General features: G+C 29.9%; 1 protein-coding gene across 7 annotated transcripts in view; it reads right to left on the bottom strand.

Moving 5' to 3' along the window:
- Positions 1-14,702, bottom strand: part of LOC132950067 (phosphatidate phosphatase LPIN3) — a 30,676-nt gene that overhangs the window by 1,975 nt on the left and 13,999 nt on the right. For 4 of the 7 annotated variants that reach the window (XM_061021274.1, XM_061021279.1, XM_061021276.1 and 1 more), the window contains 9 exons: positions 5,833-6,046; positions 2,635-2,786; positions 2,211-2,546; positions 1,576-2,145; positions 1,281-1,518; positions 1,073-1,190; positions 462-606; positions 274-400; positions 21-169 (listed from right to left, as the gene is read on the bottom strand). In XM_061021274.1, coding sequence (XP_060877257.1) covers positions 21-169; positions 274-400; positions 462-606; positions 1,073-1,190; positions 1,281-1,518; positions 1,576-2,145; positions 2,211-2,546; positions 2,635-2,786; positions 5,833-6,012 — 2,015 coding nt within the window. In that variant the 5' untranslated portion in view covers positions 6,013-6,046. Of the gene's footprint in view, positions 1-20; positions 170-273; positions 401-461; positions 607-1,072; positions 1,191-1,280; positions 1,519-1,575; positions 2,146-2,210; positions 2,547-2,634; positions 2,787-5,832; positions 6,047-6,151; positions 6,724-14,702 lie in introns of those variants that run through there. The other 3 variants (XM_061021275.1, XM_061021280.1, XM_061021278.1) reach the window with 3 other exon arrangements.

Here is a 14,702-nt window from a genome sequence, read left to right as displayed (position 1 = left end):
AATAAAATACGAACACATACTTAGTAATGGTTCCATCAATGTCAGATATAACAATTTTATCATCATACCGCCATTTGAATAAGAAACATTTGCAATGACTGGTACCTTGATAAGCTGTTGTTACACTAAAAACAATTTCGTTAGAACCTTCCCTTAAATTTAATTTTGCCTGGAACATAAAATCTATTAATTAGCAAGTAATATTTGAATTCATTGTCTTTGTCAGTATAGTTAGTTAATCATAAGTTTTGACACTTTTTCATAAATACTTACAATTTGTTCAGAAGTTAATCTCAAAGTTTTTCTGCATATATCATTTTTATCTTTTGACTTCAATGACAGTTTGGTTGTTTCCAACTCAAGTTCAGAATCAGTAGAACTATAGCACCGCTGTCTTTGACTATATACAAATATACATAAAAATTAAAATTAAAACATAACATTTTAAAATATAAACTCACATATAGTTAATATTGTTCGATGGTTCCAATTCATTGTCTATTTTACCATCAATTTCAGATTTAAGACATTCATTTATATCATTACTATCGATAAGTTGCTCTGACAAATTATTGGAATCATTTTTTAAAATGTTAATATTTCCTTCTGTAAAATGTATATAAAAACAAGATATTTGTGAAAAATTTAACATTATTATTTTTAAATTTTAATTCAAAAAACACTGGGGCTTAAACCCGGTCCGGTCTTACACTCCAATGATCAAAATCCAGTGTCTAACAACTTTAGTGTAACGCTGGTTAAAACCAATATCAATTTTAATGATTTCAGTTTTAAAAAGGTTTTTTTAAATGCAGTTTTGATTTTGTGTTTAACTGATTTATATCCAAGATTTTTGTTTCAGCCACAATTAAAATGTTGAAAATGAAACCTGACTAGTTATAAACCGATTTCCAAACCTGGTTTATGCCCATATAAAAATCTTATATGTAATATTGGCTATATATATATGTATAATTATAATGAAACATTAACACAAGATTAATCTTGAATTTAATTTGACACTTGAATTTTAAAAATATTAAACATATTTAATTATGTTTCAAGTATTTACCTATTGGAGCAATTGATTTTGTATCTTTACTGGCACGACTCCAATTGAACCAAGATGTATAACCTCGATTTAGACCTTTAGTGTTTTCTGCTTGTACTTTAGCTTCAGAGTATTCATTCTATAAATGGTCAATATCATATATTATTATTATTATTATTTATAATTTTCATTTAAATAATGTTGTGTTCAATCACAAAGCTATAAGCACCTGAGGTAACAATTTCTGATATGCAGCTATTGAGATCAAATGAGGCAAAGCAGTCTGGCAACTATAAAACTTTTTATTTACGCGCACCACTAAATTAGGATTCTTCACAAGATTATTGAAATCACAAGTGAATTCTTCATAAGAAATCTGATGTTTGGAAAATTTCTCTTCAATAATATCATTACCATTTAAAGAATCTAACTCTCCGCATAAGGAAACTGATACTTCACATGGTGAACTGTAAAATTATGTTCTGTTAAAATCCATATTACTTAAATTTAAATAATTCACTTACTTTTGGTGGAACTTTTCATCAAAATCACTATCAATTGACTTTGGTCCTTCTCTATCCATGCTTGTAGGTGAATGGGATAATGAAGCACCTCTTCCAGATTCTACATCATCATCATCTACTTCATCACTGACTTTAACTTCGTCCTGTCTTGGTGGAGTTTGGTTGTACAAATACAATTCCAATACCTTAGGATCTAATTGATCTGTACACAAATCAGCTAAATATATTCCTCCATTCTCTGAAGAGTTATGACGAATGTGTTTAGTTTTTTTCATAAAACCCAACATATTCGCCAACATTGACCTCTGATTAGCAGCTTCTTGTTTTTTGGAAGCTTCTTGCAAATTTAATTTTGAATCATTAGAATCCAAACTATTGCGACGTGCAGGTGGTGTAGGTAATTCTCCCCAACGCCAAAATTGATGATCACTAGAGCCATTATTCAAATCTTTTTTATTAATAGCAGATATACCAATAAGACTTTCAACAGCTGAATCTCTGGCTCTTTGTTGAAGTTCATATTCAGTATCAGACTGAACAGCAGCACAACTATATTTCACCTCACTGAAACTAAAAATAATATTTTTACAATTAAGAAGAAATAACTTAGAATATTTCTGAAATAACGTTCTTACTTTGAACTTGGGGATGCATCTGTATCACTAAAGAAATGTAAATCATTATCCAAATATTGTTCTTGGGAACGGTCATCATTATCAATTAAATAAGTAGGAGCAGGAAGATCACAAGATCCAAATGTGTTCCCAAGTTTCTTGGTTTCATCCTTAACTTTTCTTTTGATCACAGATTTTTTACGCCGACGTTTACGCATTTGTGGGCGAGGTGGAGAGTCTTCAATTGGTCTAAATTTTAATGGTTGAAAATCTTGAGTTGCACCATCTACAGTTTCCGCACAAAATGTCTTAGGAACAACTTGTTCCAAGTTAATAGCATATTCTATAGTTTTTCGACTATAAAATCAAATTGACAAATCAGTTTTTTAAATTATAATATTCAAAAAGATATCAATATTTTTATTAATATTTATATAGTTCTTACTCTTCATCGTCAGGTATTGGTGAGCATGCTAAATGAGGTGGTATTGTTTCAATATCATCTTCTTCTGATATTTCTTCTACAAAAAATGCTTCACCAGACTCTCCAAGTTTCATATGAAGTTGAACAGGTTCTCCATTAATTTCAATTTCAACCTAATAGTTAAATAAACATTGAGGTGAAAATATTTTTAAAAAGTGGGCTAGTAACCACTCTACTGTATAGTAGGTAGGGTCGAGTGTACATCGTTATTAATTGGGTCAGTGTAATGGATGTGTTAAATTTGAGTTTAATAATTTAAACTATCATCGTAATCAAAAAACAATTCAGATTTTAGACGGTCTATCTTTTTGGTAATCATGCAGGTTACCAAACAAAATATTACAATTTTAACTAATGTTTGTATTTTTTTTTGTTTTTAATTATTTTAAAAAGTACAAACTAGATCCAATTTTTTACAAAAAACCTATCAAAGTAGATGATTGAAGCATTTTTTTTTACTAGAAGAAGTAGAAAATGAAGAAACAAAATAAAAATAAAAACCATATCATAGTAAAACCAATACATCTATTTGTACCACAAAGAATCTATAGTTTTGAAAGTTAAAGTTTGTTAAATGGTGTTGTGAGTAACTTTGACATGTATAAGATAAGCTTGTAAAAACATCAAAAGGTATTTTAAATTTTCAACATCATAATTATTATTAAAATAAAACAGTTTTTCCTAAACATCAACATTAATTAAATGGAAAGAAATTAAATTTTGTGTTATATACTCCCCAGTGGTATACTCCTTTGAAATTCTATAATATTTTAGATAATATGGGTATTGGCACAACTAGACATTTGACCTGGGGGTGCTTAAGCTCCAGGTTTTTTTGCAACTCAATGAGACCTAACACCCAACAATTTTTTAGGGGGTGCTAAGGACCCAAAGCACCCCCTCCCCTTAGTTGCGCCAATGAATATAGGTCACAAGTTGTTAGTGGAAATTAAAAAAAAAGTTGAGCGTAAATCCACAATATTTTTTGTGAGCGTCAAATGTTAAAATTTTGACAAAATTCATCAAAATCAAAAACCTGGCAAATTATTTCGAGTTAGGAATTCATAACATGTTTTCCAAAATTTTTTCTATACATATATCCAAGATTGAAATTTTCAAATGTTCTTTTCATACTAAATTTTGCAAAAAAAAAAGTTTACGGGAAAGTCAAATTAATTTTTTACGATCATTTAAAGTTGGACATTGGATTCACCTGTAAATTAACAAATTCTCACTAAACGATATTCTTATTTTGTCGTTATCCAAAAATTATTAACCTGGTTACTTAATTTTCATAAAATGTTTATTTTATTAATTTCTATACATAATACAATTTTTAAAATATTTTGAGTTATTTAAAGACATTAATTTTTTTTTGGTTTTTTATTTTATAAATTTCAATGAAATTTTATTCATTGTGTCAAAAAGGTGTAATATAAGATTTGTTTTAAAATGTTAAAGATTCATAGGCACAATTTTTTTAATAAGTATTTAAAGTTCAAATTTATCAAAATCTTGAAAATGTTTAAATTTATGGTAGTTAAAAAATTACAAAATTTTTTATAGCTAAGAATTGAAAATTTAAAATAAGGTTTATATAAATAGTTTATACTATAATCAAAAAATATAAGTAATTTATACACAATTTTTTTTACAGACATTTTAAGTACAAATTTGGGCGAAATTACATATTAAAACCAAGAATAACAATTTTAGTTATTATAATTCAAAAATACTTTTTGTGGGTATTTGAAACTTTAGAATAATATATTATTATACTTTACACACACAATGACATTTTTAAATGTAATTTTTTTTGCAAAAGTGTATTTAACCTACTGCTGTACACTTGTACTAATGTATAATAGTAAAATAAGTTACTATAATCACAATAATATAATTTAATAAAGGTAATTAGTATTATAATAAGCTGACAGGCATCTTAATACATTTTACACCATTGAATTCAAATTTAACACCATCCATTACAGAGGACTCACTTGTAACTTACTGTACAGCAGAGCGACACCCACTTAACTGCTTTTTTAAAATAATTAATATACCAATATTATTTTATAATTAAATTAATATATTTTCAAGAGACAAATAAGTAGGTATTAGCTGTGGTATTAACTTGAATTACACACTTTAGGTAACAAAGACTACAATATTATCAATAATATAAAAACTAATGAGGGTCATGATTTTTTTTAAAGGTCAGCCATTGAAAGCTATAAATACATAAATAAATCATAATCTATCCACAATATCTATAATTATTAATTATCAATATGTTTTTTTTTTTTAATGATGGAAAATATATAAATATACAATATATATAATCTTTTAAAAAGGTTAAAAATAATAGATAAAAATATATCATTTAAAGTTAAAAAAAAAAGAACATAATATAAGTAAATAAGTAATAACATTTTAGTTAAACCATCGTCAAATAATTTGAGATAACAGCGGAAACACATGCTATACTAAACAATGGTTTTCAACATGTTGTGCTTCTTACCAAACAGACGTAATATAAAAAATAAAAGCAATTAACAGGGTAAAGGCATCGCAGTAAAACTTTCCTTAACGGACACCTCCAAATAGTGGACAGTTTTTTTGGAACAAACTACAAAATTTATAGTCTATAGATATAAAATATAAATCGTTGAGGGAAATAACACCGTATACAAAATATATCCTGATGCAATAATAAAACTATTTTTCAATATCATTTATCATATTTAATTTATTTTAAAATTGGTTTTAATCAAAGATTTTTTGAGGATCATTTTAAAGTTTTAATTTAATACCCAATTGATCATATAATTTTAAATAAAAAAAACTTTAAACTAGATTTGGTGTCTAAGTTATGATAAAGTTAAGAACATATCTTAATATACCAAGTATAGTATAGTATAGTATAAAAGAACACATACATAATAATACTGTAGGTTCTTTAAATTTTTGAATTACTAAAATTTGATAAAACTTCCAGTATTTTAAACTTTACCTACCCATCGTTTGTGTAACTTTCCTATAATTGGGAGGAGTTATTTCAAAAAATAAAGAACTTAGGTACCAACCTTTTTAATTGTTAAATAATTTATATTGTATATTTGTATACCCATTTATACTGATAAAGAAAGTGTCACTTACTATTTTCTCTCTGCTCCGTAGCACACCGATCTTACCAAAGCGTACATGAAACGGCGAACACGTAAATGTGCCGTCCGGCTGTTCCACAACGACAATATCGATGGCTCCGGTTAAGGTGGCCGGATTGATCTCATTATACACATGCCGAAAATTACTGATGAACTTCCCTAAATAATTCATCCTTTTTCCTGGCAGGCTTTATAAACGGCAATCACTAAAATCATAAAAAAAAAACACACAAAATTATATTAAGCACAGAATGATTTATCCAGAACCATAATATGTATTGCTATGCGATCAGCTGAACAATGGTACACACTTAACAATGTATTGATCGATATTGTAATCCACGTATCCGCGAGTCGTGACTATAACTGACGAGTCGTGCACAGGCAATAGAGAACTACGAATACTCATTAAATATCAATAATAATACGCATAGGCATGACAGTTAAAAATAATATAAAGCAACGATCGGACGATGTCTTTATAGTTTATCACGCTCACGCGACAGTGCGACACGCTGATTACACTATTGTCCGTAGTACAGTCTGTTGTTTGGCTGTTGTGTTTTGATTTGAAGGCGCTGAACGCCGACGATTTCGATTTCACCGAACAGCTGATTTGCACTTGACGCGCACCGCGCACAAAGGAGGAGCGGTCGCAACGCGCGTTGTGTTTGTGTCAATAGTCAATACGGGGGACACCGTTAGCTGAACACTGAATGCTATTGCCTACTGAATTACTCATTGGCCATCTCGTGCATTCGTGTGTACAGTGTACACGGAATGAAACGTCGAAACGCAATCATTGAGTATCGCAAGTGTCAACTGTAATAGTGTAATACTATTTAGAGTAGAGGTACCTACTCTAGTGTTGGCCGTTGGGCATTGGGCAAGCGGAGAAGGCTGTGCAGACAGCAGCAGGTGAAGCGGTTAAAATGAGTTGTAAATTGTAATAATATTATTACTTGTTTCAAAATTTTCCAAGGACAGACTATATATAATATTGATTCTATCAATACTAATCTACGTACAACGTACTTACCTACAGTCTATACATATTAATACTAAATTATATATTAATTATTTTATAATAAATTGTATGTAACTTGTATGTGTATTAATAAATTATTGGCTATATCATACATTATAATCTATATTATACACTACGGTCTTGTACATTGAACCTTACTACCTTAGTTATTACAATCTAGTATTGGCATTTGTCCATGATGGTCAGTTACTCAGTTGTCACTTATTAGTTATTTTTGTGTTTTTGCTATCATTGTTTTCGATTTTAATATTTTTATGAGATGAGTACGAGTTCATATTATTTACTACAAACTTGTAACGTACCTACTAATTTTAAATATTATTTTAAAATTTTTAATTACCTGCTAGGTAGGTAGGTCGTAAGGTATATAAGTAAAGATAATACAATAGGGTCTCGAAGAACACAGCTATACAGTTGGTCAGTGGCGCAAATAAGAAAAATATTTAGGGGGGGGAGCTATACATTTTTTTTTAAAATTATAATGTAGGTTTATTATGTTATTATTTTTTGAGGGATTTTGAGAGAACTAAGCTCCTCTCAATCTATATGCGCCACTGCAGTAGTGTAGGTACTAGGTAGTAGGTACACAAGCTAATCCAAAATACGCGGTAAATCGTAAATGACACGTACTATTCTTGTATTTATTTATTTTTTGAGAATTAACACCACTATATTTAGAGGCATATTTTCCCGTAGATCCACTCAGTAATTTTAATAATTGTATTCGTTGTATTGTAATAATTTATATTTCAATTAAAAACTATTTCATTTAAAGTTTAAATTGTAAGAAAATAGATGTTGATAAGGTCGTAGTTAATCCGAAGGACCCCTTTCCCCAATCCCGTATGGATTAACGAGACCCTATTGTAGGCAATAACCCTATTGTATGCTTAATAGTGTTATACAGTGTCCCTTTGTAAGAAAACACTTATTCTCACAGGGGTGACAGCATATGTTGTAGCTACACTCTTTCCCATATCTCAAAAACCAATCCTTATATTTGATGCTTGATGGCCAAATGGCCAAGTCGTAAGATACCTTGGCATGATTGCATCTACATAATAGACCGTCAACTTACTTGGTTACCTCACATACAAATCAAAGTACTTTCACTCAATAATAAACTCCATCTCTTCGTTCTATTGCTGTACTTAGGTACTTTTAAAAATATAAAATTTCTCAGGTATCTATACCGAACTATTATTATACAAATTACTGCTAAAACCCATTTGGACATGGGTTGCAGCTAAAATCTCCAATACTATCTGTATTCATATATTTTAGTCTAAAGTTCTTCGCATGTCACATCAACTCAAAAGCTCCGTTCTAGTCATTACGTCTCCAATGATTCCCTCCAAAGGCTCCACTCCAATTTAAAAATATTCACTGACACTCAGTGGTAAACGCGATCAATGAACTAGCTCAACTTCACTACAAACACTTCTATAACCAACTAGCTCACCATTTCAATTCCAATCCACTTATTAGTTATTACTCAACTTTCGTCTCATAAGTAACATCCTAGACAACCCCCAAAAAATATAAAAAGATATGTGGTATTACGAGTTGTGAGTGGCTTATCTATATTTTTGTTAATAAATAAAGCTCAAAAGCTGTAAATGAATTTTTTTATATTTTTATTTTTGTGATTTAAAGTCAGTTTCATGCATTTGCAAATAGTTTTGTTCGAAGTCAATAAGTTTCTACGTTAATTTATCATATTAACCTATAATTGACAGTGGTAACAAGTACTTTGTAGTATTATACATACCAGTTTTCTATTTTAACTTACATTTATTTTCAAATGCTATTTTTATAACTGTTGATCTGCCTATTATTTCGATGTTATAAAATGCCAAAAAGAAAATCCAGTATTGGCCGCTATATACACGAGAGGTCAAAATATTTCGTTGTCATATATCATAGAAAATGAAACGAGTGCCAATAGGGAAATCCGTAATGCTGGCGAACGAATTTTGTCAAGAAAAACGTCTAACACATTCTACATTATAGCTAACAGAAAAAATTGCTCTCTGACAAAATAATATTGCGCAACGAGAAATTATTAATTTACCACACTATCCTCTTGGTGGCGTAAGGAAATGTCCACATTTAACGATGCTTTAAGGTTCAATTGGTTGTGCAAACGATGCTCATGTGTTTTTATTGGCAGTATGAGTAACATATTTGTCAGTATTTCCAGGCAATGGAATGGCCTCATGAAGCTCTCAGCCATTGCTGTGCTTAGGCACGGATCCAGAGCAAAGGTTCTGGGAGGGGGGACAATATTTTTAGAACACAAATACAATTATAATAAAATATTATACTTAATTCTTAATTTAAAAATGTTGTCATAATAGTAGGTATAGGCGGTAATCAATGTGATAAATAAATTATTGATTATTTAATATATAAAGCGACAACGTGAAAAGAAATTTTTGATCTTGTTTATTTGTTGTCTAATATATAATATTTATATATAAAAAAAATATGACTGGGGGGGCTGGGCCCCTAGCCCCCCCCCCCTGGATCCGACCCTGGCTATGCTGGAGGAAAAGTTAAAGTGGACGAAATTGCTGAGCCCCAGAACCATTAAAAAGTTTCATCGGTGGTACTCATCAGTCTACAGCATTCTAATGTTGTTCTCACTTCACGATAAAAAACATTACTGCCTATAATCCTACTTTTATAATTACGTATTTTGAATAGAAGCTGGTTCACTATTACCGCAAGTACTAATGAAGAACCAACATTTTTATGATATGTGTAAATGCGTATAATGTATCTATAATATGTCTTATACTAATTTAATATTAAATATAATTATATTTAAACCTAATATTATGCATGCTACCTATATATAAGAGGTGCATATCTACTTCACCGACGAAGCACTGGGAAATCTGGAAAGTGGGAGGTATCGTCACTTTTGGTTCTATTGAGGCATGGGAAGACCTTTTCATACTGAATCGGGTGCATACTACATAGTAGTATAGTACATAAATAGTCAAAAAGTTGGTAATACGTTAAAGTTTAAAGTTGTATGCACTTCACTCGGACTTCAGACGACTTGACTTGACGAAGCGTTAAAGTGTGAGACATCACACATTTTTTTTTATATTTTTGTGTTTTGTGTAGCATTTTCAGATACTCTCATACAGAAGATGAGGATATAGATATCTGTTTTAAACCTCGGAAACCCTATTTATATTTTTTATCAATTACCTATTCAAATTTTTTCTATGCTCATTAAATGTTTATCCGACTTTGTAATTATGTGGCCAGTGGTAGGTATACTTTGTTCTAAAAATACTTGAACAAATACCAGAACAATTTATATATAAGACTAGCTGATCCCGTGCACTTCATTTCCCGTTAAATGTACCAACTCTATATGACTCAAACTTTGTTCAATTCGTTATTTAATATTCGGTATATGGTGTTCAAAATGTATCTCAACTTTTCTGTTGCCTGGAATAAAAATTCTGATTTGCGCAGTATATTATCAGGTGGGAAATTTGCGGTAGAACACGAAATCGTCCACGAAGACGTGGCATTGTTTTATGTACGTAACTTATATGTGAGTATATTCGCTCAATATTTACGTAATTGCGATACATATAATATCAAAACACAGCGTACAAAAAAATTAAATGCATTTAACGAGTACACTGATTTAACCAATAATTATTATTATAGTAGTTTTAAAACCCATGGCAACCATTTATAAACAAACATTTCAACCGTAAATCTTTAAATCCCCGTTTGAGCACATCCCCTGGTTGGACCTAGGGCCTAGGGGAATGATTTGTGAATCTAAACACAATCCGGGGCGTCAACCAAACGCATACAAAAAAATTCATTAAAATCGGTCCTTCCGTTTAGGAGGAGTTCAATCACAACACACGTACAGTAAAATTAAATATATAAAGATAATATCTTTAATATTATGTGTGGAATACCCAAGTTAAAATTTATGGCCAGCTAAATAAATAGATCAATCCGTACATTCCGTAATCTATATTATTATATAATTGATTAATTATCCTTATTATTTATGCTTATTGCGTTTGAATTTGATGAAACAAAACAACTGTACCTACGTCTGAGTGTCTGACGTCTATACCTATCACGGACTATAAAAATAAGATAAATAGTCTGTGGTAGGTACCTCCTATATTATTATTTATTAATTATTATTATCAACAGAAATTATTATATATGCGTGTATACGCCATACAGTACACGCGGTTTTTGACTTTTGATAATATAATGATAAATGATAATAAACATTAAAATATGACTATTAATTATGACTAAACATTAATAGACAAATAATATGAGTAGGTATCATTATTATATAACTATTACTTACCTAATCGAATGAAATACGAATTACTAACCTGATATAAAATACTATGGTAATAAAATACACTAGGTAGGTACCTAGTTTAGAACTAAGTATACAGCAACATAGAAGCTGACCAGCAGATAATATTATATTAATAAAACGACAAAATATTATAATGTAATAAATATAAAGTAGCAAGTAGACATCATGTATTCATATCATAATATAATACGGGATATAATATAACCTATACCCACTAAATATTTACAATTCGTTTTGAAAGAATATAGGTAGATTATTTTATAACCACATAGGTAATCAGTAGAAACAATCACATTAAATATCCGTATTTAAAACTAAAAACTGTTATGAAAAAAATAAATATTTACATAAAAACAAAAAATTATATTATATAAATCGGATAGCTGTTCATTTTATGTTGTTGCATATTGATCAATTTAATTCAGTCATAAAAAAATATAACTGTATTAATGAGATGCAAATCTGTAGTCAAACGTATAGTCGAAACTATTTCAAATATTATTGTAAAATATAAATTTTGCGCAAAAAATTGCTAATTTTGTTATTCATACATAATTAGCATTTATTTTTATATTAATGTCTATATATTGACCAAATGTGGAACAACCTATATCATACGCATATATATAATATAAAACTATACAAGTATAATATATTAATATACTAACAGAAATGAACTATTATGGGATATCATGATATCAACCCCCTTGAACATTAAATATTAATACATATTTTTAAATACTTAAAAATTAAATCACTTTATCTATAGGTACTTTAAACTAAACTATATATACAGAATTAAGACATATGAGAAAAATCCAACGACTAGCATTACAGCGCATTAAAATAATATTGCCAAAACACTTCACAGCATATTATTAAAAAAGATTGCCAAACATTACACATTGTACACTATATTTTAAAGCCATTCGCTCAAGCGCATCATGCATAATTGCCTGCGAACGCATTGAAATTTATAAGACCAAACGCAAACCGCCCTCGGCAATCGGCCCACAGTGGTTTGAAATACGTGCTATTACACTGTTACCGTATTCTGTGTAACTTTGTGACCCGTGTTCAGAATTATCTTGTTATTCGCCAAATTAAATGAAAAATGTTAGGTAAAGCGATTTCACTAGTCATTAATACCCAGATGTCCAGTTTTAATAACCGACTAAGTACTAACCACACGGTGATGTAGTTTATTATTGTTAACTATCCCCGGTAGGTACCTATATATATTGGTACAAATGGTACTATTAGGTACTACGGTAACGACTAACGGGTTAACTCCTCGGAATACGGTGTCACTGTGTCAGTATAAACTATAATATACCAACTTAATACTTATATACATGAATACATAAATACATTATTATAATAGTTGGTGCCTATATTTGAGCTATTATAGATACCGTGATAACTTGTAGGTAACGTTTTCTTATCTACTTATCGAATACCCATGCGAAACACAACACGACACGGGTGTTGCGTGGATCCGGTTTTAAAGTTAAAAACAAATGACCAAAACATCTAAAGGAAATAGAAACTGTAGTCTAATAATGTTTGGAACTTTGGAATGTTAATTTTCAATAAAGGAGATAATCTGTCAACCTAACTCGCGTGTATATGTCTAGCGGGGGAGGCGTGGGGCAAGGGCCTCAGAATGTTGATTGCGCCACTGCACTGGATTCGATCCAGTGGCCAGTGGGTAATGTACAACAGTACTACATTAATACATTATAAATGATTTTTAGAGATGATTATTACAAGTGCGGAGTGCAGAGTAATTGAATAATATTGTTTAGTATTATTAAATAAATACTTATATTAGTCATGTATAGCCGTATTAGTCACTATCTACTACTAACCTACTATTCTCAATAATAGTTAATACTTAATACGTTCCCATTAAAAAATATTCGTTCCACACCGAAATTATTAGTGATTACTGATTAGTAACAACTAATAAATTATACAAACAAGGCGTATTCATTTATTTATTTAACGTCATACGGGCATCGGGACATACAGCAATTTATTTATAATATCAAGATTTATGACAATTTAATATAATAAACCTATAGGTTATAGGTAAATATAGTAGAATTGAAACAAGAAAATAAAGGTATAATGTTTAAATAATTAAGTAGTTTTATAACTTTGTCTTTTAACTTATAACTAGAGAGCGGATGTTTACGGTTTATTGTTTATGCATTTATCATATTATAGTTTATAACATCTAAATTAATGTGAAGTAACATAGAAACTTGTTTAATTTCTTATATTCAAATTACCAATATAATTTTGCACATTTCAAAAACTCGAAAAATTTTAAACAGTCGTGACTACGTAATTTTATTGCTGAATTAAAAATAATAATCACTGATTGTCGATATAACTGTTTTTACTGTACCTATACATTGTGTAATAGATAATAATTCAGTAAATGGTTAACGACGTTTTTATGCTTTAGCATATTAAAACAAATAAATATATCATCGATTCCGAAGATAAATCGACTTTATCGTCTCAACAATTAACAAACAGCAACTTATTTCAAATATTACAAAAAATTATCTTCTCAATTAGAAATGGAAATATCCCATTAAAAAAAATCAACAAAATATGTAAATATGATATTTCAAATGAATCCACGTAAAGAAAAAATTATGCTCCTAACATATTTTATAGGTAATAAAACATATCAAAAAATCCGTGATTATGTAAAGAATAATACAATATTCGGATAATCATTGACGAAACGACTAACGCGGGGGTCGATATTATTTTGCTAACGTCATAATCGCGAGTCGCGGCATTAGATAGATAAATCATAAACGAACCAGCTAGGACAAACATTTCTTCTTCCAACCGACATTTTGGAAAAAGCCAATCACCAAAACATAATATTTAAGTATTGTTTGAATGTTCTACCTCGTTGGCCTGATAAAATATACACCGCAAAAATGTCTTATTATTGGTCACGACTCACGGATGCTGCGCCGAATATAGTGAAAGGTACAAAAGTCTTACAATCGCTCCTTACTTAAGTTATAACTTACAGGTGACCAAAAAACTAAAATAATCAGATAATCTATTGAACTATCAGAGAATTCTATGATTGGATTCGGAGCATTCTTATGGTCGTAACCATATGAGATGGAATGGGACGAGACGCAAAAAAGTGAATATTTTCTTGTGGGATAGGTTGGTAACAAGAATTAGACTGATGAAAAGAGCTCGGAAATATTTTAGAGCTAGGAAGAAAATAAATTAAATTAAAGAAGTGACGACATATTATATTGCTTAGAAAATAGAGAATAGTGGAATAGACATAAGGGTAGAGGAATTATAAGAATGAAGTCAGCGTGGGTATAGGATACTGTTTTGTACCAGCTCAGAGGCCAGAGCTCTATAT

The sequence above is a fragment of the Metopolophium dirhodum genome, chromosome 8 (genome assembly GCF_019925205.1).
Source record: "Metopolophium dirhodum isolate CAU chromosome 8, ASM1992520v1, whole genome shotgun sequence".
Taxonomy (NCBI): Eukaryota; Metazoa; Arthropoda; class Insecta; order Hemiptera; family Aphididae; genus Metopolophium; species Metopolophium dirhodum.
The sequence above is the reverse complement of the archived record's forward strand: the minus strand, read 5'-3'. Positions and strand labels throughout refer to the sequence as shown.